We start from the raw sequence: 19704 nt of genomic DNA, 5'->3' as shown, positions 1-19704 counted from the left end.
TTCAGCTCGAGGAGCCCTCTCGAACGCCACCCTCCGCGCGTCGGTAGCCCCCCGGGATCGCTAGATTGGTCGGCGCCAGACCGCGAATTTAACCGCCCGTAACTCCCGAACCCCGGGGGCTATCGACGCGGGGGTGGTCTCATTCAACAGAGGGCCTCGAGACGTACACTCAATTTGCATTCGAGAGGGTTCCTCGAGCTGAAGAGATCCCCCGAATTACCGATATATCGGCGACAGGCTCATATCGGCCGATAATATCGGTTAAACGATATATCGGTCGGGCTCTATTGCACACCCCTAGTCTGTAACATAATTTGGTTAAAATTCCTCAATAGTCGTGTAAAACCCTTTCTACCTTCTCAAAAACAGCTCCGTTCACAGCGACCCATTTTGGTGCATGTCTCTTTAAAATGATAATGAGCTACTGCTCACCCTACCCCTCACTTCTATGGGGCATGTCCACACAAGACACATGAATTGCTGCCTTGGACTCCGTATATGACTCGGAGGTGGTCTTATTCAAATAGGTAGCTATCTACGTAGAAACCGGCTGCAAATTGAAACAGCTGGTTGGATGACACATACAGGCTATAACAAACTGGCTGTGTGTTTTCTTTTTAGATTTTCTTGCAGTCAGACATGCCAGAAACCTAACTAAATGCAAAAAAAGTGAAAATTAAATCCAATGTCCCCTTTAATATTAAATCTTATTTATTTAACAGTACAAGTTATTGAGATTTTTCATCAGATATTTGAATTATATGAAAACACTCTGCTTGAACCTTTGCTTGTAATACAACTTTGTGTCGAAAGAACGGAAACCACAGATACACTGCCAATATCCTCCTCCGTCCCTCACCTAGGCCTTGACTCCCTTCATTCCCCCGAAAACCAGGATTTGAAAAGGATGTTTGATAAGATTCCTACTGATCGAAGGCCATTTCTGCTACAGTTCTGTATTCCTAAGGTGTGCTGCCTCCTCTGAATTTAATTTAGCCGTAGAACATCAATAGCTCAACGTAAGTGGCTCCTTCGCTTACTTTGGAGCTCAGTGGGCAGCAAAGGCTGTTATGATGATTTCCCAGAACTGTTTTTTTTCCCCACATGTCCCTGCATCTAACGAATCTATTCATTACTACCCACTGCAAAGGCAATTATGAAAAATTTATTTTAATTGATTCGTGGTATTATGTAAAGCAATTATGCAACTGTACTGATGATGGAGGTGAGATACATGATCAATAGCTGTTGCATGGCTTTAAGATGAGATGTGGTGCTCAGTTTGGGAGTGCTGGAGCTGGTTACATCAGTGGTCTAATTCAATGAAAACATCTCAAATGACTTGCTAAACATGAGCACTGCTCCCCTGAAAATCAGTTTTAAGCAGGTGAAAGAAAAAGAGTTATTCTTAGAATAATAAAAGGATGCTTGAGGGAGCGGAGAGCTTTAACTATTTGGAGAATTGCAAATTCAATTGCCAGTGTAGCTAAAGCCAATTAGACTTTTTGTATTTTTTTTTATATCTCTCTTCTTTCTTTTCCTTGCTATGTTCCTGAATTTTTGTTACTTTTTTCTGATGCATATTGCATGATGCTGATTGGCTGTCTTCATGCAGTTTCTGAGACATGGTGTTTATAAGGTACTTGGCTGATGTAATAAATAATTTTCAGGGAAAAAACTAATACGTTTGCCAGTTTGGAGGCATCAAATCTTTCCTTTGAGGCATGTAATAGCGAGCAGGTGCAACCCTAGTTGACGCTGTTTTACATTTGTCTTTATGTTTGTAAAATGACAAAAGTCTACATTACTGCTCTTGTTTTCCCAATATTCTCTATATAACCTTTCAAGGACTGAGACTGCAGTGATAGCCTGTTATAGTGGTTTCATCTGTTTCAGATAAACTCACCCTAAATGACACAGAAAATCAATTTGAAATTAAATTAAAGAGTTAAAGAGGGTCTAAATTAAATATTTAAGAAGTCATATCATAGAAAACAGGATTTTTCCTAAAACAGCCTGTTGAGGTCCAAGGATCAAAGAGAGTGTGCAAAATGGTCCTGAAAGTGCCAGGAAAGTTGACTAACAAAAACTGATACAAAAGTGTAGAATATGGCCCTTTTAAAAGTTGATGTTCTTTTTACAGGATGCCATAATTACAGCAGTAAAGTACTGTGGTAACAAATATGCCTCACTTCTCAAAGGTTTGTGTGTGTGAACCTTCCTTCTTGTAGTCCAATAACTCCTCCATCTGGGTGTGCTGTGTTAGCAGACTGCCAATAAAAGCATCCTCACAATCTTTAGGTCTAATAAAGGCACAGTCTCTCAGTATGTGTCATGTCCAGAGGAATGGGCTCTGAGAGAAGCAAGCGATTCTTTCAGATCTCTGGTCTGAGAGTTTATTAATTATACACTCGCACATCAGGCCAAAGAGAGTAATGATGTTCACTTTCCCTTCTTCTGTAGATCAAAGTTAATTTTTATCCATCTTTCTTTCCATCTCTCTTTTTGGTTCCATCTTTATCCATCCCCATCTCTCTCTCTCTCAGACACACATGCTAGAATATGCTCACAAACACACTTATACACACAATAGTGGTATTAAAATCTTAGTGTAGGTGAAAGAAACAGAATAACTGTGATTTGAAGAGTATACAAAGAGAGTGAAAAGAAGTAGAGGACGAAACGAAGTGGTGTGTGAATTCTGTCACACATCTGACAGCACATGCAGTGTGATTTGAACTGTAAAAGCTGGAAGCTGATCTCAGCCGCCAGAGCGTTAGACCCTATCCTAGTTAACAACATGCTACACAAGTCCTGCAGACCCTGTCCGCCACACTGAGGCAGATCAGGGAAAAACTTTATTGGTCAAAGGTTGCTCTTTTATAACACAGGAGGCTTAATGGAGCTCTCAGTTAAGAAATAACAGATAGCAGATACACATACTAATTCTGCTAATAAGATACTAATACTAAATGAAGTGTTAATTTACTTTAATTTTTGATTATTATTGTGTTTAATTGTATGTATGTATTTATTTAAAATGCATGGTACAAGATACTAATTCTCTAACCTCTGATGGATTCACGGAGTAATTTGTCAGTAGATTCAAACCAACACTTGGTTGACTTTTGATTACAGGCCACAGCTGACACAGTTTGTGACATTGTTGAGATCTTTTCTAGAGACGGTTAAGCTAAAGTCTCCATTTGCTTTGTTCTGACTGCTGTCTAGGAGAAACAACTGAGATATTTATGAGATCTGTGATTTTCTTTTCTGAGAGTTTCAGAACACCGGGTATGAATTTACCCAATTTACCCACTTCAGACATTCACGCTGAGTCCTGCTGGTTTCAGAAAGCATTTCCATCCCCGTATGATCCCAGGGGACACCTCTGTAGTTTCAGTGAGACAAGTAGATGATGGCAGCAGAGGTCATGTTATTGATCATCACAAGTACATGGAGTGTGAAAAAGAGACAGAGATGGCAAAGGAAACCAAGAGAGGCCGTCTGCAGTGAAGTGTCAGAGGAACAGAAGCCCAGCAGGGAAGCATTTTGATAAATGAACATCATTTTAGCAAGGAGACACTTGACTGTATAGTGCAGGATCTATTCATTGACGTCACTTCTGAAAGAAGTGTGTGGGTATTCGGCCAGAAGTTGCTTTCAGCGTTCTACTGGGAACAGAACAAGATGAGTAATGATAGAGGCATGATTCTCTCACATACGCACACACAAGCTCAAAGTACACAAGTTTAACGAGCTGCCCAGCTAAGCGCCGGATCCCACACATCAGTGTGTGGCGGTCCAGATACAGCTTCTATGTGCTGCTTGCTGCTTTATTGAACCGAAGCACAACAAAATTACAGCTTCTGTGTATCAGATTAATGAAAGAGAGTCAGATCTTTTCTTCTCCATCCCTCCTGCTATTCGCCATTAGACATTTTAAACTGTGTGCACTTTGCTCTGTTTTGTGTGCAAAAAGTACCTGAAATTGTAAAGAAATACTTCACACTTGTCACCATGTGCGTGTGTTATGAAGAAAACCCACCTTTCATCATTTTCTCAGAATTTGTCTCTCAGTGGGAAGCTCTTTTAGGGTGTGCGTGTGTTTTTGGATTTGTTCCGTGTTTTGTATTAGGACTATAAGAGATAAATGTATGCGGCTGAACCTTTGCATCTCTGCTCTGAATGTGTGTGTGTTGGAGAGAGAGATGGCCAGGTCTGTGAGCAGGTGCTGGAGTTAATGAGTGTGTTTCCCTCTGGAGTGTAAGACCATATGACCTTGTACGGCGGGTAAGACACGACTCCTTTGCAATAGCACTCTAATATATCACCTCTGTGTGTGTGCGTCTGTGTGTCCACAGGTTTTTGGGGATTATTATCATTTCCAACACAGGGGTGTGGTGAGGAGATCTTTGTCCGGCCATTGCGGGGTTCATGTCCGACTACACTCCGAGCCACAGGTAAAGACGAGCCACATGCAAAGTCACTCACAAACATGCCTGTACAGATTACAAAGTGGAGAAGTGAGATGGGAAGTAAAGAAAATATAGGGTGGGAGGAGATGAGACTAGAAGAGATGATGGGGAGGAAATGAGAGAAGGAACAAAAGGGGAAAAAGGAGAAGATAGGAGGGGGAAGAGATAACAAGGAGATGAGAAGAAATTAAATGAGAGGAGAAAGAGGAGAGAAGAAGAGAAAACACAATAAGAGGAGAGGAGATTGGACAAGAGGAATGGACAAGAGATGAAAGAAGACATTGAAAGAGGACAGGGAGAGTTGAAGGAAAAAAGTGATACAAGGAGAGGATATGAAAAGATATATGACAAAATGGGAGGAGATGTGATGAAGGGGAACACAAAGAGAGGAAGAGAACAGATGAAATGGAAAAAATGAGAAGAGAGGGAACAGATGAGACATTTGGAGTGGAGAGGAAACCACATTGAAAGAGAGGAGAGGGGAGGAGAAGAGGGCAGAGGAAAAGAGATAGCAGGGGAGAGATGAGAAGAGATAAAAAAATTTGGGTAAGGAGAGAAATAGAGATAAGAAGAGATGAGACAAGACAGGAAAGGAGAAGAGACAAAAGGAGACAGGAGGACATGAGATGAAACAACAGGAGACTAGAGAAGAGAAAAGGAGACTAGATGAGACAAGAAGGTTAGAGATAAAATGAGAGGAGATGTGAAGAGTGGTGGAGGAAAACAGAAACTATGAAAGGATAGTAGACTAGATGGGAGGAGACAAGATAAAATGAGGCAAGATGGGAGAGGAACAGACGAAACCGAAAGAGATGAGATGAGCGAGATGGAGGCAAGAAGAGAAAATGTAAAGCAAGTGGAACACATGAGATGGTAAGAGAGGAAATTAGAAAGGAGGAGAAGTGGGTAGAGGATTCTAGAAGAGAAGAGATAGAAGGGGAGACAAGAATTGATGAAAGGACACAAGAGGAGAGGAGGAAGGAGTAAAGAGATGAGACAAGAGGAAAGGAGAAAAAGGAGACTAGAAGAGGTGAAAGGAGAGGAAATGGGATAAGACCAGGCAACAGGAAAGAAGAAGAGAACACAAGAGACCAGAGGAGATGAGAAAACCCAAGAAGGTTGTAGATAAAATGAGAGGAGAGGAGAAAGGAAAAGAGAAGAAATTAAAAAGTTAGGAGACAAGATGTGAGGAGATATGATGAAATGGGACAAGAGAGGAGAGGAACTCACAAAGCAGGAAGTGTTGAGATGAGAGGGACTGAAGCAAGAAGAGAAATGATAAGGGAGGGGAACAGATGAGACATTAGGAGAGGAGATGATACAAGAGGAGGCCAGATGAGAGGAGAGGAGTTGTCATTAGCATACCATGACAAAGTAGTTGGGCCAGAGTCTCAGATGGGTGACTGACTGTGATTATTGGTTTGTGTGTGTGAGGTGTTGTTGGTGTGTGTTTGGTAGTACTGAAGTGCAGGACTCTGGCTATGCCGATAAGTTAATCTGAGAGCAGCACAGGCATCCTGAGCGACTGCATGTTGGGGCCGCTGGCTGCAGGCCTTCCATAGATCTCCTGCTGACAAGCCTCTTATCTTCACTCTCTGAAGCTTCAGACGCTAGTTAAAACTCTGTGCACACTTCGGAGATCCAACTACACGGCTAATATTGATGCCCTCCCAGACCCCACCTGCCCACCAGGCGCCAGCAGAAGAGACCGGATGACTCCTAACACTGATCCATGGCAGCGGAGAACGAGAGAGGGGAAGATACAAGCTGGATTGCTGCTCTCTTGTGTGCTAGCCTCTATTTATGCAGGGCGGGTCAGGCATTCTTGTTGCCAGGGTTCATCTTGGCACAAGCCTCACACGTACAACAAACATCGCCTGCTCTGCATTCCAAGGTCAGCATGGTTTTATGCTAATGAAGCATATTTCAGAAGGCTGCTGCTTGTATTCCCTCCAACGACGGGAATTCATACAAAATTGAATGCAGGTACGAGTAGGTCTTCTCCCTCGCAAACCAGAATTTAATTCGCTCGCAAAAAGTCAAAGTGGACTTTTCAGAAGTTTGCTGTGGACTGAAGGGCAGCAAGATGTGAAAGGAACAGGAAATGCATTCTTCCTCCAAATCTGACCTGGCCTTGCTCCACATTTGCTGTTTTCATGATACATGTATTACTGTAAAACAAGGACGTAAAGGACAACTCACTCAAAGGATTTCAAGTGTACACGTGTGTGTGTGTGTGTGAGCCTTTGGTTTAACTTGAACTGCATTACATTGTCACATGCTAGCTGGCTCCTGTTGTCATGACAACAGGCACGAAATATTGCTATCTACATTTTGTTTTGTAGACAACAATTGATAACAATTTTTCCTACTAACTTTTTGATACATCTCAGAATGATTTCTGAAGGATCATGTGACACTAAAGACTGGAGTAATGGCTGCTGAAAATTTTTCCATCACAAGAATAAGGTTTAAAATATGTTTAAAAAAAAGTTAAAGCATGTCAAAACCATTATTTTAAATTGCAATAATTTTCACAGTAATACCGTTTTTAATATTTTTATATATATTTATTTTTATTACACTAAAACTGTTATGGGTGTATCTTTAACTACATATTGTCATATTAACAAAAAGTTAGTCAAATTATTTTAATTTTATTAACCTTAGAAGTAGGGCTGCACAATTAATTGAATTTCTAATCGCGATTACAATTATGGATGCCACAATTACGTAATCGTTCAAAGCGGCAATTAATCATTCAAAGTCCACTTATGTTATTCTGTGTGCTTAAGATGCTTTTTTTTTTTTCTACATGTTATCTTAAGGGTGTTTCCATTGTTTTCATTTTAGTTTTAGTATAACACTATAATACCATTTATATTTTTACTTTTTTTATAATTTAAAAAAGAAACTAATCCGATGTATAGTTGACATTTGAGGCTTAATACTATAGAAAAGCACTGAAAAATTTTGAGTTAGAGTGTTTTCAGCTTGTTTATTTTCATATAAAAATACGGCATTCAGTTGCATCAAACAATGGTATAAACATCATTCAATGTAAATTGTGATTACACAATTACGATTAATAATTGCAATTACAATTTTAAGGCAATAATCGACAATTATGATTTTTGTCATAATCGTGCAGCCTTGCTTAGAAGTTTGCACGTAAATATTGCTTTTATTGTTAAAAAGTACATATAACAACGGTTCTCATTTTGAGTCGCTCATTGAGTGAGGGAGTAATCACAGGCAATTAATTGTGGAAATTAGTTGACTGATTCCATTCATCAATCAGACCATCTACTCGTTTCATTTGTCAGACAGTTTAATTTATTCATGAAAAAAGAAACACTCCAATCGAGTGATTCGGTTGCAAATTGGACAGTATGTAGTATGTGCAGTCAAAGATGTCATGACTATTGAGTATATGTGACCCTGGACCACAAAACCAGTCATAAGGGTTGAAATTGAGATTTATATCATTATATCATATCATCTAAAAGCTGAAAGAATAAGCTTTCCATTGATGTATGGTTTGTTAGGATAAGACAATATTTGGCTGAGATACAACTATTTGAAAATCTGGAATCTGAGGGTGCAAAAAAAATCTAAATACTGAGAAAATCGCCTTTAAAGTTGTCCAAATTAAATTCTTAGTTTTGATATATTTACGGTTGGCCATTTACAAAATATCTTCATGGAACATGATCTTTACTTAATATCCTAATAATTTTTGGCATAAAAGAAAAATCGATAATTTTGACCCATACAATGTTTTTTTGGCTATTGCTAAAAATATACCCAAGCGACTTAAGACTGGTTTTGTTGTCCATGGTAGAGGCTGACATTTTTTTGGGAATCTCGCGGGTCACAGGAATCCCGCGGGATGGGAAACAAAATCACTATTAATCAATTTATTGGGACGGGACAGGAAAAAATGTCAGCGGGAGTGGGCGGGACCGGGAATCGTAATAAAGTTGCCGTGACCCGCGGGATACGCAAAAAAATGTCAGCCTCTACCATGGACAACAAAACCAGTCTTAAGTCGCTTGGGTTTATTTTTTTTATCATAACACTATGATACCCAACTTTATACACAAATATACCTTTTATATAAATAAACTCTAAACTGTATTTTTTTATTTTTTTTCTAAACTGTATATTTTAATTTTGAACTCAATTCTAGTTGCCCTGTCTCCTTTATGCTCTCCTGCTGTTTGCTTTGGTGTGGCTGGTTAAGTGAATGACGTACGCAGTCCGTGACGGACAGATCATTAACGGCTGGTCTATGTGGTAATATAGCTAGTGTACATCGGGCAGAACCAAAGCTAACCTATCATTCATCGACCTCAAATATGGCTTTTCATCTAAAAGATGCATGTAGTAACAACTTTACATGGCCGCTCAATCTAATGTTAACCTAGAGAAATGTGCGCTATTCAAGTGTGTGTGGAAGCTGAATAGCAGCTCACTGCAGGACAGATGGAGGCGCCGGTGCGCTCACTTGCTCTTGAAATACTCCGTAATTTTTGGTCATACAGAACAAAGTAATACATCTTTTGAATCTGTAAAAACTCTGTTTATTTGTGTGCACTCAGAATAACAACGAAACGTTGTGCTTCTGTAAAATAATTAAAGCAAACAGGATGCGTATGAAAAATATATCTATAGAGAGTGAAATGTCTACTTTCAAATGGGAAAAAAAATCAAATAGAAAACGTGTGTTAGCATGGATGATTTACATGAAATTTAATGTGTGTTCAATGTACACTGTGCATTGTTTAAGCTGGCTTTCAGTTCAATAAAATAACAAAAAACTACATTTTGGATTTTTATTCAACTAAAGTGGGCATGCAGTGATCTGTACTGTATTTTTTCACTGTAACTGACAGATTGGCAGAAAAAAAAAAAAACACAACACGGGAGTGGGAGGGAATGGGAGTCATTCTTCCGGGATTGGGACAGGGCGGGATTTTCCCCCAGTTTTTTCGTGGGATTGGGACGGAACGGGATTTTTTTTTGTGGGAGTGGGATGGGAGAGGTTTGAAAATCTACTCCCGTCACCCTCTAGTCCAGGGTCACATATATGTTGTTTTACAGAGCCCAACCCACCCATCCATTAACCAAGAGATGGATTGTTTTCTTCCTACTGACACAGAAATAAAAAAGACAGTATAGTAAATTACAACCTCTAAGCACACGTGTAATTATGTAAACGATGCTTTGTGCTAAAACGCCACACTGGTGTACAGGTGTCTTTTCCAAGAAAGAAGCTTCTTCTAACCAATCCTTTAATTTAACCCTTGAGGGATTTTTTTTTTTTTTTTTTTGAGAAGCTGATAGAATTGGCATAAGAATGAGAAGAGGCAAGAGTTAATCGATTTAATCAGTGGGCACTCTTGTAAAGAGAAAAATTAATCCTGTACATGAGGCAGGGACCCTGTGGACCTTTAAGCTCATTTAAAACAATTGTTTTGCAGAGAGCACTTCAGACGTCCATAAGTCTCTGGTCCCTGATTAGATTTCAGCCTTCGCTGCTAATACCTCAGATGTGAATCTTAATGTCTATGCGCTGTATGTTAGCCGTGTCCATCCCATCACAAAAAACCCTGCCCAGAGGACATTGTTTATTGCTCAGAGGTTGATCTTTGATAGATCAATAGACTTAAAGCAGTTCTAAGTGCAGTTTCATGTAAGTGTTTGTCTCAGATGTTTCAACTAAAATTCCCTTAGACATAAAAATAGCAACAAATGAGTCAGTCATCAACATACAGTAAAAGTGCATCAAAGTGCTCAGATCGTTTGGAAGAATTGGATGAGAAATGTTTGAGTTCATATATACTCTCACTTTTCAATGCAGATTAGGAGTCTTTCCAGATATAGAGAATTAATATTGAGAAGCCATTTTCAGAATAAACTATATTGCTATCTAGGAGATATTATCATTATTAGATATTATTATTAAAGAGATTTTCTTTTTTTCTTTCTTTCATACACACATACACATACCTAATGAAATGCTATAAAACACAGCAGATCGAAAAGAACAATGCGGGTTAGTGTGAAATGTGGGTATTTTTAGAGTGAGGACAAGCTGTGCAGAAGGGACGTACATCCCTAGTTAAAGGTGAAAATAGAGATGAGTGTGATTTACAAGGATGTAGGTGTGTAATATTTGAGATACTGCCTCTAATCTGTGTGTGTGTGTTATTTTCAGGTGATTTGGGCAGAGCAGCAGATTGCCAAGAGAAGACACAAGAGAGACATTCATATTGAACCCACAGATCCAAAATTCCCCCAGCAGTGGTACCTGGTATGTGAAAAGCTACTGTATATATTTATATTGTGGTTGTACATTCAGCTTTTGAATGCAACGTGTCTAAAGTGCTTCTGCAGTAAAAAGGAGTCCACCCTTGATCTCGGAGCTTTCACATTCTCTCTGATTCTTTCCCGCTCTAAATCCCCCATGTCTGTTTTGAAATATATAAACAGTATTCTGTGTGCTTATAGTCTCAAAATGACATGACATCAAAATAGATACTTTTTTACTTGGTTATTAAATGTCTCCTCTCTTACTGTGGGTGATACGTCCGTGCATGTTTTTTCTGAATTTTTCATCACAATTTAAAAACTTTCTCAGCCTCTGAAACAACTTTTCTGACCTAACCAAGGCTACTGGGTGGATCTGATTGGCAAGAACAACCAAGGAGTTCAAAAGAGGATCTTCCCAGCTTCCCCTAGTTTCTAGTGTAACAAGCTACATTAAAGTGAACTGAATGTTGTCTCTGAGGTGATTCTGTGCATTTAAGTACAATTCGAAAAGAGTCATCTAACCACATAAAGCAAGCGTGATGAACACAAAGAAAGAATACATGCTGAAAATATGAAGGTGACTTATGAACTAATATTGAAAGGTTTTAAGGGTAGTTCACTCAAAACTGAAAATTCTGTCATCGTTTATTCACTTTCATGTCATTACAAATCTGTATGATTTTCTTTGTACAAAGCACTTAAGTATTTAAAACTGTTATTGCCCATACAGTGAAAGTCAATGGGATCCAAGACAGCAATGGACTCCAGTGAGTTTCAGTTTATAGAAATAAAAGTGAAAAGAAAAAAAATCAAAATATTACTTTTTGGGTGAACAGTCTGGGTATAATCCTGCACTATACTATATTTGTTTGGGAGAAGAATAATTTATCCATTAAATGACTGTAAACTAATCAAAATAGGTAATTTATTAAATGTATGCATGAAAGTTTTCTAAAAAATACTAGAAAAATAATAGATACACACTAAAAAATAATAGATAACTTTATTATACACAACTGTTCAAAAGTCAGTAAGATTTTTTTGAAAGATATGAATGTTTATCCAGCAAGGATGCAATAAATGGATCAAAATTGACAGTAAAGACATTTACTTGCACAGTAAAGCCATATTACGTATTACAATGTTTTCTGAAGGCTCATGTGACACTGAAGACTAGAGTAATTGATCAAATAAATGCAGCTTTGGTGAGCATAAAATACTTTTTTTAAAAGCAAAATCTTACCAACTCCAAACATTTGAATGGTAGTGTAGATAGAGACAAATACGATTTGTCTCAAGACAAATAAGTCAATATTTGTCAAATAAACATACATTCAAGTTTTTTTAGGGAATCCTAAATAACCCTATATATTGTTTTAATAGCAATTAAGAAATTTTTCATATTTTTTTTCATATGAATAAAAAGTCAGATAAAGTCCAACAGTATTACAGCCTAGTGTGTTTATATCCTATCAAATCACATTGGACAACACAAGTCCTGCCCTACATTATTTCCTGTAGAATCTTCTGTTTCACTCTGAAATACATCACAGATGTGAAATAAGTTGCAAATTTTGTTGTCAAATGAATCGGTGGCATAAATAAGCCATGAATTTATAAATATTTGTTATTCAGGTTAGTCCTGTGACCTGCATGCCCACACTGAGAACAACCAAAAGTGAAGTGAGCTAATGTATTGACAGTCACGTTCACTGACAGAGATGACACAACATCATATTAACCTTTGCCAAAAAATTTTTTATCATTTTATTAAGTGATGACAGATTCAGAATGAGTCTGACTCACTGAGTTCATACAAAACTTGCACAAAATAATTACGATGTGTGGGTGTGTGCATGAATACTCACTCACATTGGTGTGTCTTCAAGTGTTTGTTTGCGTAACAGCTTTTAAAGCTCTGTTCTGTATTCAGAGCGTGTGCCCTAGTCCAAAACATATTAATGCGTGAACCAAACGACCAAAGAGCATCCTAGGCCACCCATGACAAAACAAATGCGAGAGCTGCCGTTTTACATTAGCATACTAATCTGTTAAAGTTTCGGCTTCTTCACAACCTCTTTTCAGCCACATCTGTATGTGTTACTGTCAAACATTAACTGAAACGCAAGCGCTTTGTACTTTAATACTTGAAAATGGAGATTGTATCATTGTTGACAAGGGAATGGCTGCTTTTTAAGTTGTTTACTCTGAAGAAGCACCACAGAACGATGAGCAATTTGATTCTGTCTGCTTATTTTTATGCTTTTTGTCAGGGGGAGAGAAGGTTGTGAAGGGGGCCGTTATCTGAAGACGTGCCAATTGAAGTTTTTTATTGTATTTCTGCACCCAATTTCCACATTTACGTTTAATGTTCATCTTTCAACACTGAATGAAACATTCTGCTGTGCCGTTTTAACAGATGGCATTTAGCATAAAGCAAAGTGTGAGGAAAAGAAATAGAGCGAGAGAAGAAGATAGGACAAGAACTTCGCTGGGGAAAAAGCTGTTGGGTTAAAAGGAATGAGTTTCCACACCTTGTTGGGAACTGGGCTGCCATCTGGGAGGAGAAAGTGTGTGACTGTGTGAGCAGTAATCTTTCATTAGCATTAGCTCCTGCGGCTGGGCCTTTCTCAGTGGCAAGGGTAAAAAAATCAGTGTGTGTAAAGTGCTGCAGGTGGGCTTTTCCCTACTGGGAGGTCTTGGTCAAATACTCTGTTAACTCTCCCTTTCCAGAATAGCTCGGAGGGCTCATGTTCTGCTGTGCCACACAGAAGCTTTACAGAGTCCAATATTTGCCTTTGCTGAAGGGAAATAAAAGAACTGAAGAATAATTTATTGTTTTGCCTGCCTCCAGTGAACTTGCATGTAACATCTGACTAATGGTTAAAAATCTATTTTCTTGCAGTACAATCCCAGTCATGGAGACCTGAATGTGAAGGAGGCCTGGGCTCAGGGCTTCACAGGAAGAGGAGTGGTCGTGACCATTCTAGATGACGGCATTGAGAAAGATCACCCTGATCTAGCTAGAAACTATGTGAGCCATCCTTTTTTACAAACATTTTGAAGAATGAACAATAATATACTTTATTAATATATATCAAAAGTTTGTGGTGAGTAAAGGCCCTGATATACTTCAAACGAAATCAAAGAACGAACTGATATGATGTCACTTCGAACAAAATCAGGCCGAAACGAAGTTCGTTTTGAAACAGCTGACCAAAGCGAAATTTCTGGGGGAGTTCGTTTTGGCTCCTAAACACCTTTGAGCTTCCATTGGTCCGTGGCAATCGGTGGGTGTGTTCTGAAACTCCACCTTCTTTGACGTGCGATTTTTTTTTTTTCCCGGTTCGTTTCCCATTCCACGGAGGTCCAACAGGAGAACAACATCTCCTAGTCACTAGCAGCATGAATACACTGGAGTGTCGAATAGCTGAGCTGGCACAAATATATCCACACCTGTACGATCACTTGCGGAGAGACTTTAAAGATTCAGAGAAAGCATTTAATTCCTAGAAAGAAATTGCAACGAAGCTTGATGTCGACGACCCGGAGTTATGCAAAAAGCGTATTTTAAAAAGACAAGTTTTCCAAAGCCATGAAAACAAGGAAAGGAAAGAGTAAAGATATAAGGTAGCAAGTACCAAATACATGTGTTTCAAATAAATGTTACACCATACTGCTGCTTCTGCTGCTGTTGTTGTTCTTTCAATAAACAAATTTAAAGGGTATACAATAAATGAAATGCCAACTGAACATACAATAATAAACCTTTGTTTTATCAAAAGTAAATCATTACACCACATAAAATATAAAAAGGTATAACAATTTATCCAGTTTAATAAAATAAATGAACACTAATACACTAATAAAATTAAGTAACAAACTGACTCCAATATTTTTTTCACATCATGCTAAAGTTTTCAGACTATGAGCCATTCACACTTCCCATAAAGGACTGATTATGGAAATGGAATTGTTGGAAATGGAAATGCAAACATGATACTTGACTCTGAACTGCTGCTAATCATTATTCTTTTGTCTATAATATTCTGACCATTGGGGCCCGTCTCACACCTAGATTGCCTATACTTCTTCATTTCATCGTTGTTGTGTTTAGGGGATACGCGCGAGCGTCGCGACACATGTTTACATTAATCTACACCCCGCCTCCAGCAGCGCGGGGGTGTTGGAAAGTTCGGAAACAGTATACCGTCGCTCAGCCTTTTCGAACTTCTTTTTGCCCCCAAATGAAGAACGAAAACTAACTTCGTTTGAAGTATATTGGGGCCTTAAAATATTTTTATTCAGCAAAGATGCATTAAATCGATCAAAAGTGACAGTAAATGGATTCATAATGTTACACAAGATTTCTTTTTCAAGTAAATTCTGTTCTTTTGAACTTTCTATTCATCAAGGATCCTGAAAAATAAATGATCACGATTTTCACAAAAATATTAAGCAGCACAATTGATTTCAGCATTGATAATAAGAAATGTTTCTTGAGCACCTAATCAGCATATTAGAATGATTTCTGAAGGATCACGTGACACTGAAGACTGGAGTAATGATGCTGAAAATTCAGCTTTGTGTCACAGGAATAAATTACATTTTAAAATATATGAAAATAGAAAATGCATTTTTGATAATACTTCAAAATATAACTGTTTTAGTGTATTTTGTTCAAATAAATGCAACCAAAGAGGCTACAACATTAAATAAACTTATCAACTCTTTATCCGTAAAGCTGCGTCTTGTTAAATTTATATCATTTAAAGCATTGCTGCTACAGCCATCAAAACACCACTTGTTCAAACTAATTTGCCTTTGATGATAAATTTATGTCATAGCATAACGAACGTTATGTATTAGAAAGGCTGTGCAGTCAGTGCTATTTTTAATAATTCATTTTTGAACACAGGCAGATGGACATCTTTGGCCATTGCGTCGCATTAAAAATGTCTCAAAACATTCTTTCATGTCATTGCGCTCTGTCTGAATACATATTATACGAGCAGCCCGTAAGAAAGCATTTGATCTGTGTTTGGTGGACATGACCCTAAATCAGTCTAATTATACAGGGCTTCATTAACATTGATGAGTCGTTCAGATGGCCCACTTACTAGTCAGTTTTACTAATATGTAATTTTGCACATTTCTGGTTCACTGAATTCTTAATGTCCTGATTCACAAATAGATCATTTCCTGTTGTACTTTGCACAGTAGAAATGTGGTTTCAGTAATACAGTCGGGATTATGAAAACTTACCTCGGTTTGCATAGAAATTAGAGTCTTCACAGTGGCTTCATGAGGTTGTAGTAAATCAGCTCAAAAGGGAAATATTTATGACTAATTATAACTGGTTATGATTAATAATAAATATTTAGATTAGATCTTCGAGTAAAGTCTGTGACCAGGACTGTAATTTATATGCAAATGTCAAAAGCTAAAAGGGTCTCTTAAGCCATAAAACCCAAAGATCATGCATGATTCTATGCAGACGCTACAAGGTATTTGGGGTTACCAAACATTTCTGTTCATCCTTATTGTGCATTCTTTCCCAAAATACTTTCTGCTTAAATTGTTCTTGCCTCAGGTGTCTCAGGGGGTGGCGGCATTTCACCTTAACCATCTCTACTAATTGAATTCATATCAGCAGACAGTTCGCTCCCTAAGAAACATATCAGTGCAGTGGACATAACCCTGAATTAGCCTAATTATACTAACTACTTGATTATTAAAATATGTAGTTTTGCATACCTCTAATTTGAATATTCAAATATGTCTCGAGTGCCTACAAATGCCATCTAGGTAGGTGTGCATCCAAGCAATGCAAGAAGAAATTCAATGTATTTCTTTCTGACAGCACAAAACCTGAGCTCTGGTGTTGCAATATAATCCTCTGTGTATTTTATGTTTTATTTTAAGGATCCCGACGCCAGTTATGATGTGAATGACAGAGATCCAGACCCTCAGCCCAGATACACACAGCTAAATGACAACAGGTACGGATTTCTCTCTCTTTCTCTCCTGTCTTTTTCTTTGTCGTTCCAATCATTGCATCCACAGCAGGGTTGCCAAATCTGTCAGACTGCAACAAACATGCCATATTGCAGAAGCTCTTTGGTTGTAAATGTTTTAGAGGTTCTTTCAGGTAATGAGAGCCAGAATCTGTCTTGTGTAAACATGCGTACTGCTAACTCTGTCTGTGTTTGAAAACCTAGCACGCCACCTACCTAGATTGCATTTTGGGTGCATTTGATCAAGGTAGGCAGCTCGCTAGGTGTTGCATCTGCTTCTCTCCTCTTTGGTGCACTGATTTAAGTTGTGATGTACAGCAAGTAACTGCAGCGCTTAGTGTTTTGTTGGGGTGAAAGTGGTTTGGAGCCGCGTTGTATGGTGGGTTTAATGCAGTCAGCGAAGCACCTGCCGTTCAGAGACGTGCACCAACGGCTGTTAAATACTCATGAAAAATGCATTTTAGAGGAAATCTCATAACTGCACAATGTGCCTTCGGTTTCTCCATAGGGAGCACTTCCTTTGACTTTTACTTCTGTCTGTTTTTCTTTTTGTCTCTCTGTCTATCATGTAGCAGCAATCAGTCACCTGCTGCAGCACCGTTGAAATTAACCCACCAGTGACCTCTCTGTCGTATTTCACTCTCCGCGGCACTTTCCATTTTTTTTTCCATAATTATGTTTGAAGAGCATTTTGAGCACTATTTAGAGATGGACAATCTACAATATATCTGTCCTCTGTCTTATTTTCCTCTTGCTCTGTAAATCAGCTTAGATTTAATTTAGTGCACTGAAGACGTTTGGATGTTTACTCTTCCTTTTTGATAGACTCATGGCTATTAAGCATCACTTGATCAGCCGTAATGGAGGGTAGACCCATCCCGCCCCTTTATCCCCCAGACCGTTTCTTCATCCCTCCACCCTGAAATCTTCCAGCAGCCCATTGCTCTGCCATCAGGGGTATTTGCTTCAAATCTCTTGCACTCTGGGCTTCCTGCCAGAGCTCTTTCTCTTGTTTTTTTTCCTTTTCTGTTCAGAATCTCGCAGCAGAAGGATGGAGAGTAAAGACTCCAAATTCGGTATCTCCTTCAGTGTCCAGACACGCACATATCATGGTCAATAAGGAAAGTAGGGGGAATCCATCCCCACACCTCGGCAACCCGGTGCACAGGAAGTGCAGCACATCTTGAACGCCTTGGCTGTCAAGATCATTATCCAGAACTGAATCGGTTTCGAGTCCATGAAATGAGAAGCAATATGCATGACTGTGTCAATAGCCGAAACGTTGAGGTGGTCTCATAGAAAGCAGATTACATCAGAGGGATTTATTCCATACAGATGAAAGGCACATTATGGATTCTCAACAAAATTATATGTTGTAAAGAGCAACCGAAAAATGGCCTTCTCTTATGAAAGGCGACTTGTTTTTACTTCTGTGAGTCCTCTGTAAAACCCAATCTTGAGATGAATTGGAGCCTCGGCTATTGAGCGAAGCACACGGCAGAGTCATCAAGCGCTTCGCTGTGATTAAATGGGAGCGTTCATGCGTCATTTGAAGACAAAAACACATTTTTCTATATAGTCTAATTATTGACACAGGCATCAGTGTCCACACTAAAGAGTAATTGTTGGCTTCATGGCTTTTATGCACAGATGGCTACCAGTGCTTTTAGAAGCAGAGGCTTTTGGGCCTGGTGTCGTTGCAGACATCTTGGCATCCAGTTTATTGGGTGAGGGGACTGTGACGATTTGTTCATCTAATGAATAACTGATTTGTTAAATCAAATGAAAAATTGTGTGTTTGATTGGTCCAGACGCTACACTCTGTATTTTTCTCTGCGGTCTCTTTATAAAAGAACTTTGCACATTTTTGGTCACCATCAGACTTGTATGAACACTTCATAACTCTCATGATGCTTTTGTTGTCCTTAATGATTGTCCTAAAATCCCTCAAGATAAGAATAATAGGAATAAGATGATTTAATATTCTTTCATCATTAACATATTCAGTTCCTTTTTAAGTAGGGATGCACAATGTATCAGTACAATATCGGCTCATATTTTTTACTGTATCAGTTGATATTGTATGAATACACTCCTGTTCGGAGTCAGTAAGATTTTTTAATGTTGAAAGAATCTGAATTTATTTGTGTAATATTGTGAAATATTATTACAAGTTTAAATAGCTGTTTTCTATTTTAATATTCTAAATGCACTTGAATTTATTGCTGTGAATTTAATTTTCAGCATCATTACTCCAAGCTTCAGCGTCACATGATCCTTCAGAAATGTGCTGATTTGGTTTGGCTTGTGTACTGCATCATCACTGTGTCTGTCACGCTACTCTGTTGCCCTTTCGGGCTTGAACTGATGGTAAAACTAACAACGTTATTAACTGTCTTGATATTTACTTAGAAAGCTTGAAGCTCGCGATTATGGTAAGGGGCGTTACATTTCCGACGCGTGCTTGTGGTGTTCGGCCAATCACAATGCACTGGGTCAGCTGGCCAATCAGAGCAGACTGCGCTTGTCAAAGGAAGGGGCTTTGTTGAAAACGACGTGTTTGAGAGAGGCGGGGCATAGAGGACCTACAATAATGTACAGTATTTGAAAAATAATGTTTTTTGAACATTAAAGCATGTCAACATATTCTGTTACACCAAATACACAAAATAATGATCTTTAAAATAGCATCATATGACCCTTTTAATATCTTTGTGGAAACCGTGAGGATTCTTTGATGAATAGAAAGTTCAAATGAACATCATTTGTTTATAGAAATGTATTTATAAAAATCGTTTGTAACATTATAAATGCATTTTTGTAACCTTTAATCAATTTAATGCATCCTTATTTAAGAATAGAAGTATGCTGAATTAAAGTATTAATTTCTT

At 38.5% G+C, this 19704-nt stretch overlaps 1 protein-coding gene across 1 annotated transcript in view; it reads left to right on the top strand.

The window, feature by feature from the left end:
* Positions 1 to 19704, top strand: part of LOC107670216 (furin-1-like) — a 119775-nt gene that overhangs the window by 70216 nt on the left and 29855 nt on the right. The window contains exons 3-6 of the mRNA XM_016462749.1: positions 4365 to 4463; positions 10702 to 10797; positions 13702 to 13830; positions 16722 to 16798. Of these exons, the coding sequence (XP_016318235.1) occupies positions 4365 to 4463; positions 10702 to 10797; positions 13702 to 13830; positions 16722 to 16798 (401 nt within the window). The remainder of the gene's footprint in view (positions 1 to 4364; positions 4464 to 10701; positions 10798 to 13701; positions 13831 to 16721; positions 16799 to 19704) is intronic.

This window comes from Sinocyclocheilus anshuiensis, unplaced genomic scaffold (assembly GCF_001515605.1).
Source record: "Sinocyclocheilus anshuiensis isolate Anshui unplaced genomic scaffold, SAMN03320099.WGS_v1.1 scaffold624, whole genome shotgun sequence".
Taxonomy (NCBI): Eukaryota; Metazoa; Chordata; class Actinopteri; order Cypriniformes; family Cyprinidae; genus Sinocyclocheilus; species Sinocyclocheilus anshuiensis.
The sequence above is the reverse complement of the archived record's forward strand: the minus strand, read 5'-3'. Positions and strand labels throughout refer to the sequence as shown.